The following is a 22,625-nucleotide window of genomic DNA, read 5'->3' as shown; positions in this document are numbered from 1 at the left end:
CGACGAGTTTCAAGCAACCGTGGTCAGCGTTGTTTGCCTTTTTTCGTTGTTGGGTGTTGTTGGTTTCAGGGGCTGCGAAGAAGACAATCTTCAGAGGGACCTCGATGAACTCGGAACTCACTGAAAAATATGGCAAAGCAGTGGCAACGCACAAAACTCCTGGCTAGGGCAGTGGGTTTCTGGTTTTCCGGCGAGGAGCTATTGTTTTGGGCTTATGCTACTAAAGAAGAAGACTCGAAGGGGGGTCGTTTGGAGAAGATGGAGTCGGGGTCGTTTTCTGTTCAAAACGCTGAAGAAAAATGAACAGGCGAGAGGGGGTCGGAGAAGACGATCCGAGGGGGGGAGGGGTCGTTCCTTGCGCAGCTTTTCAGCTTTTTCGTTCAGCCTCCTTTCCCTTTTTCTTTATTATTTTTTAAGCACTCATTTATAGGTAGAGTCTAAGTTTAGGTGTATCTTTGTGTATTTTGCCCATTAGTCCCTAGGTCTTTTGTGTTAAGTCCTTAGGGTCTTCTTTATTTGTTTTTTTATTCCAAAGAAGAGTCTAGAAAGGTCCCTAGTCTTAATGGACTAATCCAAATTGGGCCAAGAATTGAGTTCTAAAACTCTTAAAATTATGATCCAACACCTTAATTGACTCATTTTAAAGTAAGATAAAAATACTATCCCATGCCAAAAGCTAACATGAAACTATTATATATTTTTTATTTTCAAAATTATATAAAGATAAAAATAAGTACTATTTTTGTATATTTATATTTAAATTTATGAAAGATACGTAAGCTAAAAATATATTTTTTCGTAATTTTCCATTTTTATGACGAAAATAAAGTAAAGAAGTTAAAAAATAGCTGAAATAGCTATATTAGGACTAAATTAAATATTTACATGCTAAAATATAAAAAATCTTGGGGAGGGTCAAAAATCACATGTCTACTCATGGAATGTCGAAACCCCGACTCCCCTACGCGTAGGGAAAAAAGGGGGTGTGACACTTGGTAGATGAAGAAGGACGGTACCATACATGACTATTAACGCAGATGCAGTCAAAATATATTATGTCTAATATATACCTACTGTAGAATTTTCACGCATTGATTTTCTCAGATCGAAGTGACGAATACTATCATTTGCTAGCTATTCCAAATAGGTGTCACTCTTCTGTTAATCCTTTTGAGCCGTATTCGTCTTCCTTGTTTCTCACTTATTGGAACCTGCGTACTTGTAAAAAAATGCCAAACAACAAATCTCTGAGTCATTGAACTACGTCCGACCTGATTCCGAAAAGATACGTAGGCAGCCTTACCCTGCGTTCGGTCCCATCAAAACAAAAATCCATATTCCCAATACTCCAAAACTGGGGCAGAAGTTTGTTTTATTTCATGGTTTTTCTGTAAAAACGGTTCTAAAAGTTGTAATTTGTTTCAAGGTTCATTTCGCCTTTTTACCTTTCAAGAACTTTTGATCGATGTTTTTTGAGAATGTTTGAAGTCCCCATGCCAAGGGCGTTGGGCAACCTCCCTCATGCAGTATCTTATCAAAGAGAGAAAAAAAGAAAAAAAAGAAAAAGAAAAAAAAATGAGAGTCTTATTAGTGAAAACCCGTACGGGCACTATAAGGTAACAGTGAGCAGAGAAATGAGAGAGTCTTATTGGTAAAAACCCAGATGGGCACCATAAGGCGACGATTAGTAAAGAAATGAGAGAGGATTGTTAGCAAAAACCTGCAAAGGGCACTACTAGCCGAATGAGAGTCTGCGATTCTACGACATGAGCACAACCAAGACAATTTCAAGATGAACATTTGCATGGATTTTGAGAATTAGACAGCTCGGACGGATCAGGTGTCCAGTCCAAATGCATGTCATGATTCATTGAAGTCGGTACATACCTCCAAATAAGTCTCCCTATTCCTTTTCCTGAAAGGGACACCTTTTGTTTAAGCAAAGTTCTTTTTCACTTTCAAGTATTATTCTGTTTTTACCCATAATTTTTCTTTGAGTCCCTTTTGGTCTAATCCTGCATCAAAAGCGAAGCAAAGAAATTGCTGCAAAACTGGCTAAGGTTTCCCCGTAATATTAAGTACAATTTGGTGCATATATGGCATTGACGAAGGCACGAATCCATCTATGATCTCATTTGATAAGGCGAACAAAGTGTCTCAAAGAAATTGAAAAGGTCACCTAAGCAAGACCTGCTTCATGAGAAAAGTTGATAAGCACTACGAACAAAAACTGATACCGGGTGCAAGACAGCTGAGTTTGATTTTAAAGAAAAATTGCCTTGGAGACAAGGGTGGCGGTACCATGGACATCTAGGTATGAAACAATTAGGGGGAACATTGGAAATCCAAGGTCTCCAAAAAATGATACAGAGCAGCCGAGCATCTCAGTACCATGCTGACAAATCGATTCTTCAACAGCAGTGGTCGTGAATCAAACTACTCAGGGCATCAAGGCCACCAACCAACCACCACTTTGAAAACTCACAAATTTTTCTTTGTTTGAAGAAGGAACAAAGCAGTGCAAAATGGTGATTCTAAAAGAACGAATGTCACCAAACGTAAGCTCCTTAAATTCTCCATTTTCTTTTATTTTCAGCATGCATCACTATTGTTCACACCTCCCATTTTCGTAGCTTAACTCAGGTAGAATCCTTTCGCCTAGGGGGATCCAGCTCATAGTTCCGGTAGAAGTACTCTTTGCTCATGATGTTTTACACAGCTTAACTCAGGTAGAATCCTTTCGCCTAGGGGGATCCAGCTCATATTCCAGGTAGAAGTACTCTTCGCTCAGGGTTTTTTACGCAGCTTAACTCAGGTAGAATTCTTTCGCCTAGAGGGATCCAGCTCATATTTCCGGGTAGAAGTACTCTTCGCTCAGGGTTTTTACGCAGCTTAACTCAGGTAGAATCCTTTCGCCTAGGGGGATCCAGCTCATATTTTCGGGTAGAAGTACTCTTTGCTCAGGGTGTTTTACGCAACTTAACTCAGGTAGAATCCTTTCGCCTAGGGGGATCCAGCTCATATTTTCGGGTAGAATTACTCTTCACTCAGGGTGTTTTACGTATCTTAACTCAGGTAGAATCCTTTCGCCTAGGGGGATCCAGCTCATATTCGGGGTAGAAATACTTTTCGCTCAGGGTATTTTATGCAGCTTAACTTAGGTAGAATCCTTTCGCCAAGGGGAATCCCGCTCATATTTCCGGGTAGAAGTACTCTTCGCTCAGGGCGCAGCTTAATTCAGGTAGAATTCTTTCGCCTAGGGGATCCAGCTCATATTTCCGGGTAGAAGTACTCTTCGCTCAAGGTGTTTTACGCAACTTAACTCAGGCAAAATCCTTTCGCCTAGGGGGATCCAACTCATATTCCGGGTAGACGTACTCTTTGCTTAGGGTATTTTACGCAGCTTAACTCAGGTAGAATCCTTTCGCCTAGGGGGATCCAGCTCATATTTCTGGGTAGAAGTACTCTTCGCTCAGGTTGTTTCACGCAATTTAACTCAGGTAGAATCGTTTCGCCTAGGGGGATCCAGCTCATATTTTAGGGTAGAAGTACTCTTCGCTCAGGGTATTTTATGTAGCTTAACTCAGGTAGAACCATTTCGCCTAAGAGGATCCAGCTCATAGTTCCGGATAGAAATAATCTTTGCTTAGGTTGTTTTACGTAGCTTAACTCAGGTAGACCCTTTTCGCCTAGAGGGATCCAACTCATAGTTCCGGGTAGAAGTACTCTTCGCTCAGGATGTTTTATGTAGCTTAACTCAAGTAGAACCATTTTGCCTAGGGGGATCCAGCTTATAGTTCCGGGTAGAAGTAATCTTCGCTCAGGTTGTTTAATATAGTTTAACTCAGGTAGAACCTTTTTCACCTAGAGTGATTCAACACTTTATCAATAATACATGGTGCTAACGCCTGATTCTATTTCCTTCCAGTAAGATAGGGTACCAGCCCCTGGTTACATTTCCTTTCAGTAGTACTGGGTACCGATCCCTGGTTACATAATCATTCATTACCAAATTTTATCTCTTTTAGCTAGTTTATACTATTGTTTCTGTCTGCCTTTCAATAAATTAGATAATTTACAGATTTTTCTAATAACTCACAAATTTTTCTAGTGCTAGACTGGGGCAGAAAAATTTTGTTCGTTTTGTAAATCTTTGATGGCTTTGCAGGATCCTACCATAAAGCACATATTGTAAAGATTTAAAGCTTGCAATTTCAGTTCTCATCAGAAGAAATAAATCCTCCGATCGCAAGATAGTCAGAGTTAGTTTTGATAATGTGTCAGCAACCCAGCTTCTCAAGATTCATCTTTTCAAATTCTGATCCAGAAAGAAAGCAATCGAGATTGAGTCATAATCTTCTCTTTAAAGAGAATCAAGATCCAAACTAAGGTCAACACAAGCGAGCAGGTCAAGAATCAAGATTTGACACCAGAAGACACATAGATAGGAATTTTGTACTCTTAGTCTGCAGACATATGTAGTGTTATCCTCTTTTTATTTTGATGTAAGAAGCAAATAACAGTAACAATAAGAGTAATAGCAACAACGGCAGTAGTAGCAGCAGTCTTATCTCTAGTGTCTGGTAGTCCCAGCTACCAAATTTTTGAGAACTACACTGACATGATTCCTTTATAGCCAAGGATATATAGGCAACCTCAGAAGCATGGTTCAGTCATTTTTTTTCAAAAAAAATACTTTTATTTTAGTGATGTGCGAGCAAAAATTAGTCATGGCATTCACTTTTCTTTGCAAGAAAACTCTTCATGTTCTCGAGCAAAGAGGGGCAATTGTAAATGCCTAATTTTTGCTTATTCTTTTTCTTCTTCATTATATTTTTATTTTTTATTATTTTAAAATTTTTGTAGGATTATTATTTGTGTATTTGTAATTTTGAATTAGGACTTTAGTTTAATTAATTATTATGAGGTTCAAGGGATTGGGTTTCTTCATGTTTCATCCAAATTGAGCCATATTTGAGGCAAATTGGCGGCCCAAATTAGCCAACCCAGTCCAAATGTTGGCTTTCCAAGATCTAGATCAAAACAACGTAGTTTCATATAGAAACTACGTCATTTCACTTAATGAAGTTGATAACAAATCTCATCCATTCAATCCCTCCAATCTAATGAACCACATTTCATCTCCCTTTCCAAATAAAAGAGCCAAAAAATCAGATTTTTGGTCATTTACCCAAACCCTAGAGACCTCTCTTCACTCTCTCCTCTCTCTCTAAATCCCTCTGCCTGCTGCCACCTTCTCCATGGTGGCTCCGCCGGCCGAAAATCGCTACCGTCGACGGACTACCTCCAATCCACCCCAAAATCTCATCATCTCTTCCTCTCACTCCCCTCATTCCAAATCCATGACCCAAATTCCCCAAATCTCCACCAAAAATTAACAAACATAAACCCTAGTTGCGCCGCCGCCTCTGCCCCACCGCGCGCCGCCGTCGCCCGTCGTCCAAATCCCACAAACCTTACATCAAACTCGTCCTCTTCTCCCCATTTACTCGAATCCACTAGTCAAGACACCAAAAAATTCTCCTCTGCCACCTACCATCGTTCGGCCGCCCCCCACCACTACCTCCAATGGTGGTCCGTTCATCTAAAGACTTGCACCATTCTCTTCTTCTCACACTCTACTCCTATCCAAATCCTAAATCTCCAAAATTCTCACCAATTTCCTTTAATCTAGCTTTGACGGAAACCCTAGCCCCTATTTCTTTTGAAATTGGTCAGCTTCTAGCCATCTTCATTCCATAATACACACATATTTTGATAGATCTCTTGGAGAGCTATTGGTTTATGTCAGTTTCGGTTCCAAACGCCGACCACTATTTTCCGGCAAGCTCGCTAGGGATCACCTGCCCGCAAAGGGTCTGTTTTTTTAGCCTTTTTCTGACTCAGACGATCGTTTCTTTTTAGCACGACGCTAAAATCCAATAGGTCCAGCGTGTGCTAAAACGAAACTTCCGTTTCGAGGTTGGAAAACCACCATTTGGTATCTCCAACATCTTCTCATGGTTCGAACAGTGTCAAATGCGCTCGATTGGTATAAACCTTACTTCTTTTTTTATCTTTTCTGATTTTTCGCTTTTGCAATTAGTATTAGTTTTAAAGGTTTAATTTTCATTAATGTTTATGTTATTTAGGTGCAATGAGTATTAGCTTTTAATTACATGTTACTTTATAAATCTGAATTTCAGTTCTTCGACCTAGCCGGTCGACTATTTTGTGTGGATTTGTTAAGTTTGAACTTTCCTTTTGTGACCTAGCCAGTCGAGTAGTTTGTTGTTATCTGTTAGTTCTGATTTTTGTTTCTTCGACCTTGTCGGTCGACTATTTTGTATAGAGTTGTTAAGTCTTATTTTTCAGTTCTTCGACCTAGTCGGTTGAGTTGTTAAGTCTCTATGTTAATTTCATGAAAAACTTTGGTTTTTAATCGTGATAGTTAAGTCTCTTGTTTTTGGTCTCTATGTTAATTAGTCGTATATTTAGTTGTTATTAATCGTGATAGTTTAGCGATGTTCGTTTAATTTCTGTTTCGAGCATTAGCTTGTGAAATTCAGTTGTTGTTCTATGTTAGTTTGCACAAATCGAATTCATTCTAATCTAGTTTGTCTGAATACTTAGTTCGATTATATTTTGAGTCTTGTTTCTACTTTGCTAGTTCATATTTGGTTGGAATTTGAGTGTATAAGCTGAATTTTAGTCATGTAGAGATAAAAGCTGAATACTTGAGTTTAAAGTACATGGTTGTTGGGTATTTTACTGTTTAGGCATACTGAAAATGCAACTGCTCTGATTTATGTCAGAATTTGGTGAAAAGTGAACTGTTTTGGCACACAAAAGTTAGTCCTTTTGGACAGATTTTTGGTGAACCAAAATCTGTCCAAAAGGACTTATTTTTCTTACTTAAAGAGGTCATTCTTCACACTAAAATAGAGACAATCTATCACATAGCTGTTGAGTATTTTACACACTAAAAACTCAACTTTGAGAGGAAAAAAAAACCATCAGCTGAATACATTACAGTAAGCTGAAACTAAGAGAAAAATCTTCCAAAATAAAAGTAGTAAACTTAGTTTCTGGTCTTTAGTTTCTTTGAAAGTGCCTAAAATTTCTGGGTTTGATTTTCTGGTTCATTTCGGGTGTCTTTTCCTAGTTTTTGCTGTTGTTGCTTGTTGTTTTTGGCTGGGTTTAGTTGTCGTTTTTCTATACCTTCCTGCTGCATCTAAAATTCTGCAATCCAGGTAACTCCTTCAACCAACGATGTAATTCTTGACACGATAATGAATGAAAATGAGATGATTTGAGTTAAAGTTATTTGAGTTTTCTTTACTTCTTTGTACCTTAAAGTTTTCTGCTCTCGTTAGTCTTGTGTTTAAATGTCAAGCACATAAATGGATGTTGAAAGTTTCAGTTCGTTACACGTTAAAAAAAATAGATTTTGTTTAAGGTACATTTTATACCATCTTGATATTTTTTTCGAATTTATTCTTGTGGCAGGCTCAAATGGAACACTATATTTTAGTTTCTCGTTTACACCTTCAACCAAATGGATTAATGAAAATTAGTTTACCATCTTAATTAGTTTAATGGCTCGGTAAGATTCAAGTCATGTCCTTATTGAATACATTTCTCTGTTTTAGCATTTCAGCTCTAAAATGATGAGTAGTTTGACTCGTTGTCTTGCTTGATTAGCTAAATAATTGACGTAGGAGTTTTGGTCTTCTATGTTCTGATTTTGGGGCTTGAATAATTTTATGCCCAGGTTGACATCTTCACTTTAAAGTTAATATCTTAGTTATATGTTTAGGTCATTTTATTTTACTTACCATGCTACTTTAAGTTAATATCGTAGTTGTATATTTAGGTCATTTTATTTAATTAGCATGATAAATGTTAAGTTTAAGTATGGAAATATATTATGTTGGTTCCATTTAAGCTTAACAAAGGAAGATTGGGCCTTGAGAGATAGAAAAGAATTCGGCATAAATTTGTCCATTCTCTACAATAACCAAATATTAGCTCAATGGCCACTTAATTTCAAAAGGGGACAGCAGCCCAAGTGGCTACATAAAATGAGCTTAATACTCATGACAACCAAAAATGGCCAACGTTTTCAATATAAGTGAGTTGGCCATCACTAATTTTCCATATTTTTTTCCATATATAATATATAACCCAAAAAAGAAATTATTTTTTTAACTTAATAATTTAATTAATTTAAGCGCTAGGCAATTAGTAAGCACGCTTTATTCTTTTTATTCACGGAATCTCCTGTGTAGTGTGATGTTTAAATATTCAATAAATTAATTCAATAATCTCAAACCACATTAATTTTTAATTTAATTAATTCTTTTGCTAAAATTGCGAATTCGCTTGTGTAGCGCGGTACTTAATATTTTAGTAATTTCTTTAAGTTTAGTAACTTTTTTTTTCAAAAGTAATAATATACTAATAATCCTTGTGTTATGACCCCGGTTCACCCTCCGCGAACCATCATGACGGCACCTAGTCTCTACAACTGGGTAAGCCTAAATCGCGGAAGATGAACCAATTTGTGGAAGAATACAATTTAAAACAAAAATAATGTAATAAAATAGCGTTTTAAAAATGCCGCTAGGCATACAAAATATAACTCTCAAATTCAATATATATCTCTCCCAAAACTTGGAAACCCATGAATCAGAAGCTAAGGATATTACATAGTGATCTAACTCCAGAATAGTCTAAAACAAGTAAATACAGAAGGGTTGTAACTACAAGAGAGAATAGAGAGAGACTCCTCGGTCTACCGACGTGGCAGATATACCTAGAAGTCTCTGAAGGGTCGCCTCGCCTCAAGGATGGTTGGTCTGAGTCAAGGTACCTGGGTCTGCACATGAAAACATGCACAGAAAGGGTATAAGTACACCACATCGGTACTTAGTAAGTGCCAAGCCTAACCTCGGTCGAGTAGTGACGAGGAAGGTAAGGGCCCTACTGAAATAAAATAAAAAAATAAGATATGACAGTATAAGATAAGCAGTCGAAAACTAACACTAAGAATTTAATAAAGGAAAACAAGGAATTCAATAACTGAAACAGAGGCAAAAACAATCACAAGGAAATAATCGGGGATCTCTCAGTATCCCGAGGATCTCTTAGTACCCTCAATATATGCCATGGATCTCTTGGTATCCCGAAGATATCTCGATATCCTAAATATATGCTAGGGATCTCTTGGTATCCCGAGGATCTCTTGGTATCCTCAATATACGTGTCAGGGATCTCTCGGTATCCCGCACCTCAGTTCAAATCATAAATATGTACATGGGATCTCCCGGGATGCCGTCTCGTAGTCCCAAAGTAAAACACACAGCAGCAACACAAGAATACTCAATTAAGCTCAATTTCGTATCAAGTAAATAGGTACTTCTAATCTAACATGCTTCACATAATTCAATTAAGACAGTTTAAGCAAATAAACAGTTAAGTCAATTAGACATGCTTTTTCTAAGTTAACAGCAGGTTTAAATTTCAAGTAAACTGAAACAGGAAAAGGAACACAATTGAAACTACTTAAAGAAAACCGAATTTTCAACAATTAGCTCAAGTATGCACTCGTCACCTCACGTACAAGGCATTTCAAACATTAAAAATACCAAATCCGTCCCCCACACAAAGTTAGACAAACCACTTACCTCGAAGCAGCTCAATAATCAACCCGAGACCACGTTCTTACCACGAGTAATCGACTCCAAATGACCCAAATCTATTTAATTCAATTGCATAATGTAAATAACACTTCAAGTAACTGATTCTACAATTAAATTCTAAGCTAATACGTGAAATTAGGAAAAATGACCAAAACACCCACAGGCCCACGTCTCGGAATCGGGTAAAATTTATATTTTTAGAATCCTCATACTCTCACGAATTCATGCATACCAAAATTATCCAAATCTAAGGTCAAATTCCCAATCAAAATTCGAATTCTAGGTCTAAGAACTTTCTTCCAACTTTTCCCCAATCTTCATCTCCAATTCGAAATTAAATGATGAAACTAACTATAAAGGGTTAAAGAATTGTTACCCATGGATCTCCTCTTCAATTTCCTCCCAAAATCGCCCTCTCCCGAGTTCTAAATCGAATTTCCAACTTTTGAAACTAAACCCTCGAAATTTCATATTTCTACCCAGCTGTTACCGCATCTGCGGTCCCGCTTTTGCGCAACACTAGTCGCATCTGCGACTTCTCACTTAAAACCCATCTTCCGTATCTGCGACTCCCCATCCGTGGATGCGGTACCGCTCCTGCGGAAATCCTACCGCTTCTGCGGTCCCTGCTAACCTTCCCCATTTCCGTTTCTGTGATTGATCCGCCGCTTCTGCGGCTCCGCACCGGCGGTCCCACACTCGCAGGTGCGGTTATGACAGAAAAACAGCTGAAGCTGCAAACTCCAAATTCCAAAAATCTTTCCGTCAACCATCCGAAATCATCCTGAGGCCTCCGGGACCTCAACCAAACCTACCAACATTCCCATAACTTCATTCAAACTTGTTCCAACCTTTGGAACGCTCAAAACAACATCAAAACATCTATTTTTCATCGAATTCAAGCCTAAGAATCCCAAAAACTCTAAAAATACGCTTTCGATCAAAAAACCTATCAAACCTCGTCTGAATGACATGAAATTTTGCACACACGTCACATTCATTACTACAGAGCTACTTCAACTTCCGGAATTCCATTCCGACCCTCGGATCAAAATCTCACTATCGAACCGAAAAACTTCAAAATTCGACCTTTCGGCATTTCAAGCCTAAATTAGGTATGGACCTCCAAAACACAATCTGAACATGCCCCTAAGCCCGAAATCACCCAACGGAGCTAACGAAACCATCCGATTTCCATTCCGAGGCCGTCTTCACACTGTTCTGACTACGGTCAACTTTCCAACACTTAAGCTCTTATTTAGGGACTAAGTGTCCAAAAAATCTTTAAAATTCAAAACCGACCATCCCGACAAATCAAAATAGCAGAAATAAACTCGGGGAAAGTAGTTAATAGGGGATCAGAGTGTAAATTCTTAAGACGACCGGCCGGGTCGTCACATCCTCCTACACTTAAACATTTGTTCGTCCTCGAATGAGAATAAAGACATACTTGAAGTAGTGAAAAGATGAGGGTAACAGCTACGCATATCCTGCTCGGTCTCCCAGGTCGCCTCCTCAACTGGCTGACCCCGCTACTAAACCTTTACCGATGCAATGTTCTTTTACCTCAGCTTTCTAACCTGTGTGTCCAATATTGCCACTAGCTCTTCAACATAAGATATATCCTTATCCAACTGGACCGAACTAAAATCCAACACATGCGACGGATCGTCGTGATACCTCCAGAGCATCGAGACAAGAAATACCGGATGAACTCCTGCCAAGCTGGGAGGTAAGGCAAGCTCATAAACAACCTCCCCAACGCGCCTCAATATCTCAAAAGGCCCAATAAACCTCAGGCTCAACTTTCCCTTCTTCCCAAATCTCATAATGCCCTTCATAGGCGAAACCCGAAGCAAAACCCGCGCTCCAACCATATAGGAAACATCATGAACCTTCCGGTCCGCGTAACTCTTCTGTCTGGACTGGGGTGTACGGAGTCTATCCTGAATCACCTTGACCTTCTCCAAAGCATCCTGAACCACGTCTGTGCCCAATAATCTGGCCTACCCAGCTCAAACTAACCCACCGGGGATCTACAATGTCTACCATATAAAGCCTCATACGGTGCCATCTGAATGCTCGACTAATAGCTGTTGTTGTAAGCAAACTCCGCCAATGGTAAGAACTGATCCCAAGACCCTCTAAACTCGATCACACACGCACGGAGCATATCCTCAAGAATCTAAATAGTGTGCTCGGACTGTCCGTCCATCTGAGGGTGAAATACTGTACTCAACTCTACCCGAGTACCCAAATCATGCTAAACGGTTCTCCAGAACTGTGATGTGAACTGAGTACCCTATCTGAAATGATGGACACTAAAATACCATGCAGACGTACAATCTCCCGGATGTAAATCTGCGCCAACCACTCCGAAGAATAAGTAGTACACACAGGAATAAAGTGAGCAGACTTGGTCAGCCGATCCACAATCACCCAAATAGCGTCGAACTTTCTCAAAGTCCATGGGAGCCCAACTACAAAGTCCATGGTGATCCGCTCTCACTTCCACTCCAAAATTTCTATCTGCTGAAGCAATCCACCCGGTCTTTGGTGCTCATACTTCACCTGCTGACAGTTGAGGCACCGAGCTACAAATCCAACTATGTCCTTCTTCATCCGCCTCTACCAGTAGTGTTGCCTCAAATCCTGATACATCTTCGCGGCACCCAGATGAATGGAATACTGCAAGCTATGGGCCTCATCTAGAATCAACTCACGAAGCCCATCAATATTGGGTACACAAATCCGACCATGCATCCTTAATACACCGTCATCGCCAATAGTCACATCTCTGGCATCACCGTGATCAAACTTGTCCTTGAGAACAAGCAAATGAGGGTCATCATACTGATGCTCCCTGATACGATCAAATAAGGAAGACCGAGAAACCACGCAAGCTAGAACCCAACTGGGCTCCGAAAGATCCAATCTCACAAACTGGCTGGCTAAGGCCTGAACATCCATCATCATAGGTCTCTCCGATGCTGGTAAATAAGCTAAACTCCCCAAACCCTCTACCCGGCAACTCAAAGCATCGGCCACCACATTGGCCTTGCCCGGGTGATACAAAATAGTGATATCATAGTCCTTCAGCAACTTTAACCACCTCCTCTGGCGCAAATTTAGATCCTTTTGCTTGAATAGTGCTGCAAGCTCCGATGGTCACTACAAATCTCACAAGGAACCCCGTATAAGTAATGGCGCCAGATCTTAAGGGCGTGAACAATGGCAGGTAACTCAAGGTTGTGGACAGGGTAATTCTTCTCATGTACTTTTAACTATCTGGATATGTAGACAATCACCCTACCGCCCTGCATCAACACCGCCCCAAGGCCAATCCTCGAGGCATCACAGTAGACCGTATAAGACCCCGAATCTGTAGGTAGTATCAAAATTGGGGTTGTAGTCAAAGCTGTCTTGAGCTTCTGAAATCTCGCCTCACACTCCTCCATCCACTAGAACGGAGCACCCTTCTAGGTCAGTCTGGTCATAGAGGCTGCAATCAATAAAAAACCCTTAACAAAACGGCGGTAGTAACCCGCCAAGCCAAGGAAACTGCGGATCTCTATAGCTGAGGATAGTGGTCCAACTCTGCACGGTCTCTATTTTCTTTAGATCCACCTGAATACCCTCACTCGTCACCACGTGACCTAGGAATGCCACTGAATCCAAACAAAACTCACATTTCAAGAACTTAGTATATAACTTCTTCTCTCTCAGAATCTAAAGCACAGTCCTTAGGTGTTGTTCATGATCTTCCCGACTCCAGGAATACACAAAAATATCATCAATAAACACAATGACGAATGAGTCAAAATACAGCCAGAACACACTGTGCATCAAATGCATAAAGGCTGTTGGGACATTGGTCAGCCCAAATGACATAATAAGGAACTCGTCATGACCATACCGAGTCCTAAAAGTAGTCTTCGGGATATCTGGCTCCCGAATCTTCAACTGATGGTAACCTGAGCGCAAGTCAATCTTAGAAAACACTCATGCACCCTAAAGCTGGTCAAAAAATCATTAATATGAGGCAAAGGATAACGATTCTTACCTATAACTTTGTTCAACTGGCAATAATCAATACACATACGCATAGAACCATCCTTTTTCTTCACAAACCAGACAAGAGCACCCCTAAGGTGATACACTGGGCCGAATAAAACCCTTATCAAGTAATTCCTCTAATTGATCCTTCAACTCTTTCAACTCAGGAGGAGTCATACGATATGGAGAAATAGAAATAGACTGAGTGCCCGGCAATAGATAAATTCCAAAATCAATATCTCTATCAGGCGGCATACTTGGAAGATCAGCTGGAAACACATTGGGAAAATCCCGTACTACTGGAACTGATTCAACCGAAGGGGTATCAATACTAACATCTCTCACATGGGCTAAATACGTGTCACATCCCTTATTAACCATATGCGGAGATTTAAGAAAAGAAATAACTCTACTAAGAGTGTGATCTAAAGTACCCCTCCACTCAATATGCGGTACACCTGGCATAGCCAATGTCATGGTTTTGACGTGACAGTCAAGAATAGCATAATGGCGCGACAACCAGTCCATACCCAAGACATTATCAAAATCTACCATGCTTAGCAACAATAAATTGGCTCTGGTCTCGAAACCACTAAGAGAAACCAAACACGACCGATAAATGCGGTCCACAACAAGAGAATCTCCCACAGGAGTAGAAACATAAATAGGGGAACTCAAGGAATCCTGAGATACACCCAAATGCGGAGCAAAATAAGAAGACACATAAGAGTAAGTGGAGCCTGGATCGAATAGAACCGATGCATCTCTGTGACAGACCAATATAATACCTGTGATGACAGAATCAGAGGCAACAGCCTCGGTACGAGCAGGAAGGGCATAGTATCTGGCCTGGCCTCCCCCTCTAGGGAGATCTCTACCTCCTCGACCTCTACCTCTGGCTGGCTGAGTAGGTAGGGTAGCAACTGGAGCTGTAACCATAGCCTGAGAACTCTGCGGGGCACGCTGTGGTTGATAAGTCTATGGAGGTGCACTCCTCCCAAGTCTAGGGTAATCCCTCACCACATGGCGTGTGTCACCACACTCAAAGAAAGCTCTGGGAGGACGTGGTGGCTGTGACTGGCTTGGGCCAGGTCTACTGGACTGACCTCTGAAAGCACCCCGTGCAGGAGGCACACTAGATACCGGAGGTACATAATAAGGCTACTGAGGTCTAGGAGGAGCTGGAATACTGCTGGCTGCTGGAAGAGCTGAATGGACAGGGCGACTCATATAACCCCTACCATGACGACCCGCTGCTGGGGCACAGGCACCAGAGAAATGGCCCGACTCTCGAAACCTCTTGGCCTCCCACTCCTCTCTCTCTATAGCATGCATACCCTCAATCCTCCTAGCAATGCTCACCACTTGCTGATAAGAAATATCCATCTCTAACTCACGAGTCATGCTAGACCTGATGCTGGGAATAAGGCCCTTAATAAATCAGCGAACCCACTCCTGAACAGTAGAAACCAAGGCTGGGGCATGTCTAGCCAAACTAGTGTAACAGACAGCATACTCTGAGACAGTCATGGCACCCTGGCGCAAATGCTCAAACTTTGTGTGCCATGCATCCCTAAGGCTCTAAGGAACATACTCTCTCAGGAACAGATCTGAAAACTGAGTCCAAGTCAGTGAAGCAAGCTCATCCGGTCTATCTAACTCATAGGTGCGCCACCACTCATAGGCGGCCCCTCGAAGCTGGAAAGTAGTGAAGGAAACCCTGCTCGATCCTGATATACCCATGGTACGGAGAATGCAGTAACACTCATCTAGAAATCACAGAGCATCATCCGATGCTAGACCACTGAATAAAGGAGGCTTGTACTTCTTGAACCTCAAAAGCCTCAACTGCTCATCCTCGGAAGTTGTTGCCCTGTCCTCGGGCTGATCTCGGACTGCAGGCTGTACAGGAATAATCTCAGGGACCTGCTCAACATGCACTCTCTTCTCAGGGGTGTGGGCGGCAGGAGTCTGTGCTCCTCCCCCGGCCTGAGACGTAGCTGCAAGAAGGGGAAGCAACCTTGCTTGAGCCAAAGTGGTGTACATGCTCATGAACTGTGCCAGAGTCTCCTGAAGAGATGGAGTAGTGGTAGTAGTAGGCATATCAGGTGTCTGGACTCCGGTTGGAACTGCTGGTGGTACCTCGGCGGCAGCTTGCGCAGGTGTTCTAGCTGCACCACGTGTGCGTTCTCGGCCTCTACCTCGTCCCCTACCTCTGACGGTTGCAGTAGGGGTGTGGGTGCCTAATCATCTTGGGTATCGCGTGTCCTTACCATATGTGAGAGAATAGAAGATAGAAGTTTAGAATTGTGATAACAAAATCTCACACGACAAGTAAATCAAATGAAATGGAATTTTCCTAACGGTTACATAGCCTCTCGTAGATAAGTGCAAACGTCTCTGTACCGATCAGCAAGACTCTAATAAACCAGCTTGTGATCCATGACTCCTATCAACCTAGAGCTCTAATACCAACTTGTCACGACCCCGGTTCGCCCTCCGTGAACCATTGTGACGGCACCTAGTCTCTACGACTAGGTAAGCCTAAATCGCGGAAGATGAACCAATTTGAAGAAGAATACAATTTAAAACAGAAATAATTTAATAAAACAGCGTTTTAAAAGTGCCGCTAGGAATACAAAATATAACTATCAAATCCAATATATATCTCTCCCAAAACTCGGAAACCCACGAATCAGAAGCTAAGGATATTACATAGTGCTCTAACTCTAGAATAGTCTAGAACAAGTAAATACAGAAGGGTTGTAACTACAAGAGAGAATAGAGAGAGACTCCTCGGTATGCGGACGCGGCAGATATACCTCGAAGTCTTCCAAGGGTCGCCTCGCCTCAAAGATAGTAAGTCTGAGTCAAGGTATCTATCTGCACATGAAAAACATGCGCAGAAAGGGCATGAGTACACCACAACGGTACTCAGTAAGTGCCAAGCCTAACCTTGGTCTGGTAGTGACAAGGAAGGTCGGGGCCCTACTGAGACAAAATAAAAATATAAGATGTGACAGTATAAGATAAGCAGTACAGTCGAAAACTAACACTAAGAATTTAATACAGGAAAACAAGGAATTCAATAACTGAAATATAGGCAAAAAAATCACAAGGAAATAACCGGGGATCTCTCAATATCCTGAGGATCTCTTTGTACCCTCAATATATGTCAGGGATCTCTTGGTATCCCGAGGATCTCTCGGTATCCTCAATATATGCTAGGAATCTCTTGGTATCCCGAGGATTTTTTGGTATCCTCAATATACATGCCAGGGATCTCTCGGTATCCCGCACCTCAGTTCAAATCATAAATATGTACAGGGGATCTCCCAGGATGCCGTCCCAGAGTCCCAAAGTAAAACACACAGTAGCAATACAAGAATACTCAATTAAACTCAATTTCATATCAAGTAACCAGGTACTTCTAATCTAACATGCTTCACATAATTCAATTAAGACAGTTTAAGCAAATAAACAGTTAAGTCAATTAGACATGTTTTTCTAAGTTAACAGCAGGTTTAAATTTCAAGTAAAATGAAACAGGAAAAGGAACACAATTGAAATTACTTAAAGAAAACCGAATTTTCAACAATTAGATCAAGTACGCACTCGTCACCTCACGTACAAGGCATTTCAAACATCAAATATACCAAATCCTAAGGGGAAGGTCCCCACACAAGGTTAGACAGGCTACTTACCTCGAAGCGGCTCAATAATCAACCTGAGACCACGTTGTTGCCACGAGTACTCGACTCCAAATGGCACAAATCTATTCAATTCAATTGCATAATGTAAATAACACTTCAAGTAACTAATTCTACAATTAAATTCTAAGCTAATAGCGAAATTAGGAAAAATGACCAAAACGCCCCTCGGGCCCACGTCTCGGAATCGGATAAAATTTATATTTTCAGAATCCTCATACTCTCACGAGTTCATGCATACCAAAATTATCCAAATCTAATGTCAAATTCCCAATCAAAAGTCGAATTCTATGTCTAAGAACTTTCTTCCAACTTCTCCCCAATCTTCATCTCCAATCCGAAATTAAACGATGAAACTAACTATAGATTGATGGAATATAACTAGAAAGGGTTAAAGAATTATTATACATTGATCTTCTCTTCAATTTCCTCCCAAAATCGCCCTCTCCCGAGCTCCAAATCGACTTTCCAACTTTTGAAACTAAACCCTCGAAATTTCATATTTCTACCTAGTTGTTACCGCATCTGCGGTCAAGCTTTTGCGGCCCTTCTTTTGCGGTCCCGCTTCTGCGAAATACTGGTGCATCTGCGACTTCTCACTTAAAACCCATCTTCTACATCTGCCACTCCTCATCCTCAGATGTGGTACCGCTCCTGCTGAATCTTACCGCTTCTGCGGTCCCTACTAAACTTCCCCATTTCCGCTTCTGTGATTGATCCACCGCTTGTGCACTCGCAGGTGCGGTTATGACCTAAATTAGCTACGGACCTCCAAAACACAATCCGAACACGCCCATAAGCCCGAAATCACCCAACATAGCTAATGGAACCATCAAATTTCCATTCCGAGGCCGTCTTCACACTGTTCCAACTACTGTCAACTTTCCAACACTTAAGCTCTTATTTAGGGACTAAGTGTCCCAAAACTCTGCGAAATTCAAAACCGAATATCCCGTCAAATCAAAATAGCTGAAATAAACTCGGGAAAAGTAGTTAATAGGGTATCAGAGCGTAAATTCTTGAGACGACCGACCGGATCGTCACACCTTGTCATAACTGCGGATTCGCTTGCGTAGCGCCATTATGATAAAATTAATAAATTTCGTCTCGATCACGCATTCGCTTACGTAGTGTGGTTATGACATCTTATTATTCAAAATTTTCTTTAATTTTCCTAATAATCTAGATATAAAAGCGGCAAGGTAAAAATATAAAAAGCATATAAATATCAATTTGTCCAAAATTAATTCAAGCCAAGTTTAAGTCAATAAAGCGACCGTGCTAGAACCACGGGACTCGGGGAATGCCTTACACATTCTCCCTGGTCAACGGAATTCTTTATCCGAACTTTATTTTCGCAGACCAATAATAATAGAGTCGAACCTTCCTTTGACCAGGGATTCAAACAAAAGGTGACTTGGAACACCCAAAAAATCAACTCCAAGTGGCGACTCTAAACAATAAAATAATCCCTACTCAAGTTTTGTCACTTTAATCGGAAAAACTCTTAAACCCACAATCCATAAAAACACATATTCTGTGGGGGGTGTAGAAAAGGGGTGTGGCATGATTTGTCTTTGACTGGTAGAAAATTGAAATTTCCTACTTAATATATAAAGAAAGAAAGAAAAAGGCCATGTCTTTCAATTTTTGCTACGTTTTCCCCATTCTTTCCTTTCTTTTCTTCAGTTTTACAGCACAACAGAACATGTAACTGGAATATGAGAAAAGGGAGGGTTGGAAGTTGATTGAGATTAATCTGGTTCTTTGTAAGTTGTTAACAAGTTGAAGTTTTAACTGAAAAAAAGAAGATAAACCTTTGAGATTGTAATTACAACAAATATTTGCAAATGAGAGGGAACAAGATCTTGAGACTTTTTTCATCAATAGATTTTTTGTATATGGAAAAGTATATGTATTAAGATACAACTCTTGGAGAAACAAGTTTGTTCTTAGTGGAGTCTCATCCTACATGAGAAAAAATAATTAAATTGTTTCACTGATTTGGTCAAAAAACATGAAATCCTCACAAAGACAATACGAAATAAACCAATGGTTGTACCACTTTTAACTGAAATAATAGTGGAAAATAAAATCCTATACAAAATCATTAAATATTATACTAACAAATAATAAATATGAACCCATAATATTGTTAGATAAAGCTCTCTTACCTTTCGGCAATTTCACTAACTCATATGTGTCATTCTCATGGAGTGACTTCATCTCATCTTCCATCGCTTCGATCCACTGATCTTTGTTAGTATCTTGCATGGCTTCATCATAATTCTCAGATTCTCCCATGTCAGTCAAAAGTACAATACTCTTCAGGAGGATATCGCATGGATTTTTGCTTCTCCCTTGTAGATCTTCTAAGAGAGGTTTCAGGAGCATTTGAAGTAGTTACCTGTGTAAGAATTGGTTGCTGATCAACCACAACTTCATCAACTGGAGAATCCATAACATCTACACCATGATGATCATTTTGATCTTGATCACTATCTCCATCATTGTCTTGTGTTCCTTCATGTGCAATAGGTGCCTTAGCAATTGAAACTGGATCAATATCAACTAAGCTCTCATTACTCTGAGAATCTATCTTCTCGGCTTTGTCAATATCTTCAATAGTTTGGTCTTCAAAGAATATTGCATCACGACTTCTAATAATTTTATTGTCAACTGGATCATAAAAATGATACCCAAACTCATCTTGACCATAACCAATAAAGATGCACTGCTTAGTTTTGACATCCAGTTTCGATCTCTCATCTTTAGGAACATGCACACAAGCTTTACACCCAAAAACTCTCAGATGATTATAAGAAATATTTTTGGCAAACCAAACTTTGTCTGGGACATCACCATCCAAAGCAACTGCAGGAGACAAATTGATAACATAGGCAACAGTGTTAAGTGTTTCCACCCAAAATGTATTTGGAAGTTTAGCCTCTGAAAGTAAGCATCTAACTCTCTCAACTAGAGTTATATCCATCCTCTCTGCCAAACCATTCAATTGAGGTGTCTTGGGCAGAGTTTTCTGATGACGAATTCCTTTTTCCTTGCAATAGTTATCAAATGGACCACAATATTCATCACCATTGTCAGTACGAATACATTTTAATTTCTTCCCCGTCTGTCTCTCAGCTAAGGCCTGAAATTCCTTAAACACGCTAAGTGTTTGATCTTTAGATTTCAAAGGATACACCCAGAGCTTACGAGAATGATCATCAATGAAGGTCACAAAGTAAAGTGCACCACCTTTTGACTTTACTTTAAAGGGACCACACAAATCAGAGTGTACTAGCTCCAATAAATCGGGCTTTCTTGAGGTAGGATGGCTATGAAAGGAAACCCTTTTCTGTTTGCCAGCTAAACAATGAATACACCTTTTCAGCTTTGCTTGTTTCACTACAGAAAGCAAACTTTTCTTAGCCAAACACGTAATCCCCCTCTCGCTCATATGACTCAGTCTTCGGTGCCACAATTATGATAAAGTATCACTTTCCACCAGATTTATGGAGTCATTAAGAATAGAGCCTTGTGTCACATATAATTGATCAGACTTTACTCCTCGAGCTACTACTAACGAGCACTTGGTGAGCTTCCATTGGCCATTAAAGAGGGCATTATGGTAACCTTCATCGTCTAATATTCCTGCGGAGATCAAATTGAAAGGGAAGTCTGGAGCATGCTTGACATCTTGAAGAACTAACATTGAACCATTATTAGTTTTCAAACAAACTGTGCCAACACCAAACACCTTAACTTCACTGCATTACCCATCTTTAACACTCCAGAATCAACATAAGTATAAGATGAGAAAAAATCTTTTCTTGGTGTGACATGTGAGGTAGCTCCAGAATCTACTATCCAGCTTGTCTCATGGGATACCAAATTGATGACGTTTTCATCATAAGCAAAAAGGTCATCTCGAACAATAGCAGCAATATTGTTCTCGTTATTTTCAGCTTTCTTTCCTTCTCTAGTGTCTCTCGATATTTTGTACTCTTTTTCATATAGTGGATTGCTCATCTCCGCGGTGGACGTAGGTCAGTTGACCGAACCACGTTAAATGTTTGTGTCACTTTTGGTATATTTCTCCTTTGTTGTATGATTTATCGTCGCTCAAGGTTTGCTTTGCTAGATTCCGCATGACACCTGATTATTTCGGTCCTAACAAGTGGTATCAGAGCGAGGTTCAAGATAGGTTCATCTTGGCGGGTTCAGTTTTAGCCTCAACATATTTGACGATAATCGTGATTTTTATCTGAGAAATTTGACCGGTGTGCTACACACGTTGAGACAAACTTTGTGGTGGAGATTTGGAGATACAACCTGTTGAAGGCTATGTGAAGAAGGTGGATCAAGTTTATTTTGTCAGAAAATTCCGGCCAAGGGGGAGAATTGTTAGGTGTTTGCCATAATTTTCTTACCATATTTGGTTTTCCTATTTGTTGAAGGAAAGGGCAATATAATTACCTTAATTGGGTTTTCCTTTTTGTAGAAGGAAATTATAATTCTCCTATACTTGGCTAGTCTTTTTTCTTGTAGGAAAAAGTTTGGACTTCTATAAATTGAGGATCTTTCCTTCTCATTCAGTAGCATCCACAATGTAGCCATATAGGGTAAAGAGTCGTGTTTAGGGGGAGAACTTTATGGGACAAGTGCTAGTGTATCACTTGTGTTTGCCTCTTCGTGAGGTTGTTCTCTCGATATTTTGTACTCTTTTTTTATATAGTGGATTGCTCATCTCCGCGGTGGACGTAGGTCAGTTAACCGAACCACGTTAAATGTTGGTATATTTCTCCTTTGTTGTATGATTTATCGTCGTTCAAGGTTTGTTTTGCTATATTCCGCATGACACCTGATTATTTCGGTCCTAACAAATATAAATTCAACACTAAAAACCACCAATGGAACTTAAATTCTAAATTTCCCTTTACACAAAACCTCATATTTTACTAGCGTAAGTAGGAAACAACTCTTAAATATTATACTTGAATTATTGGGGGCACTCAAATTGAGAACCCCTATGCAGCGCACACAGTATTCTTTAGTAAAAGGCGATAGAATAGTTCGCTTTGTGCTCACTGCGTGGCTGTGTGAGTTTTGCACTTCCACTTATGCTAATTTTTTATACCTAACAAGAAGGTTG

General features: G+C 40.2%; 1 protein-coding gene and 1 pseudogene across 1 annotated transcript; both read right to left on the bottom strand.

Moving 5' to 3' along the window:
- Positions 1–13,850: 13,850 nt before the first annotated feature.
- Positions 13,851–14,315, bottom strand: LOC138876115 (uncharacterized). The gene has a single exon (XM_070155010.1). The coding sequence runs from the start codon at positions 14,313–14,315 to the stop codon at positions 13,851–13,853; it is 465 nt and encodes a 154-aa protein (XP_070011111.1).
- Positions 14,316–22,445: 8,130 nt separating this feature from the next.
- On the bottom strand, positions 22,446–22,570 carry LOC138876581 (U5 spliceosomal RNA; annotated as a pseudogene).
- Between the last annotated feature and the right edge of the window lie 55 nt (positions 22,571–22,625).

Source organism: Nicotiana sylvestris, chromosome 8 (assembly GCF_000393655.2).
Source record: "Nicotiana sylvestris chromosome 8, ASM39365v2, whole genome shotgun sequence".
Lineage (NCBI taxonomy): Eukaryota > Viridiplantae > Streptophyta > Magnoliopsida > Solanales > Solanaceae > Nicotiana > Nicotiana sylvestris.
The sequence above is the reverse complement of the archived record's forward strand: the minus strand, read 5'-3'. Positions and strand labels throughout refer to the sequence as shown.

Bases quoted from the DNA above. Each gene is read 5' to 3' on its own strand.
- LOC138876115 (XM_070155010.1), bottom strand. From the start codon at position 14,315: ATGGTAGATTTTGATAATGTCTTGGGTATGGACTGGTTGTCGCGCCAT.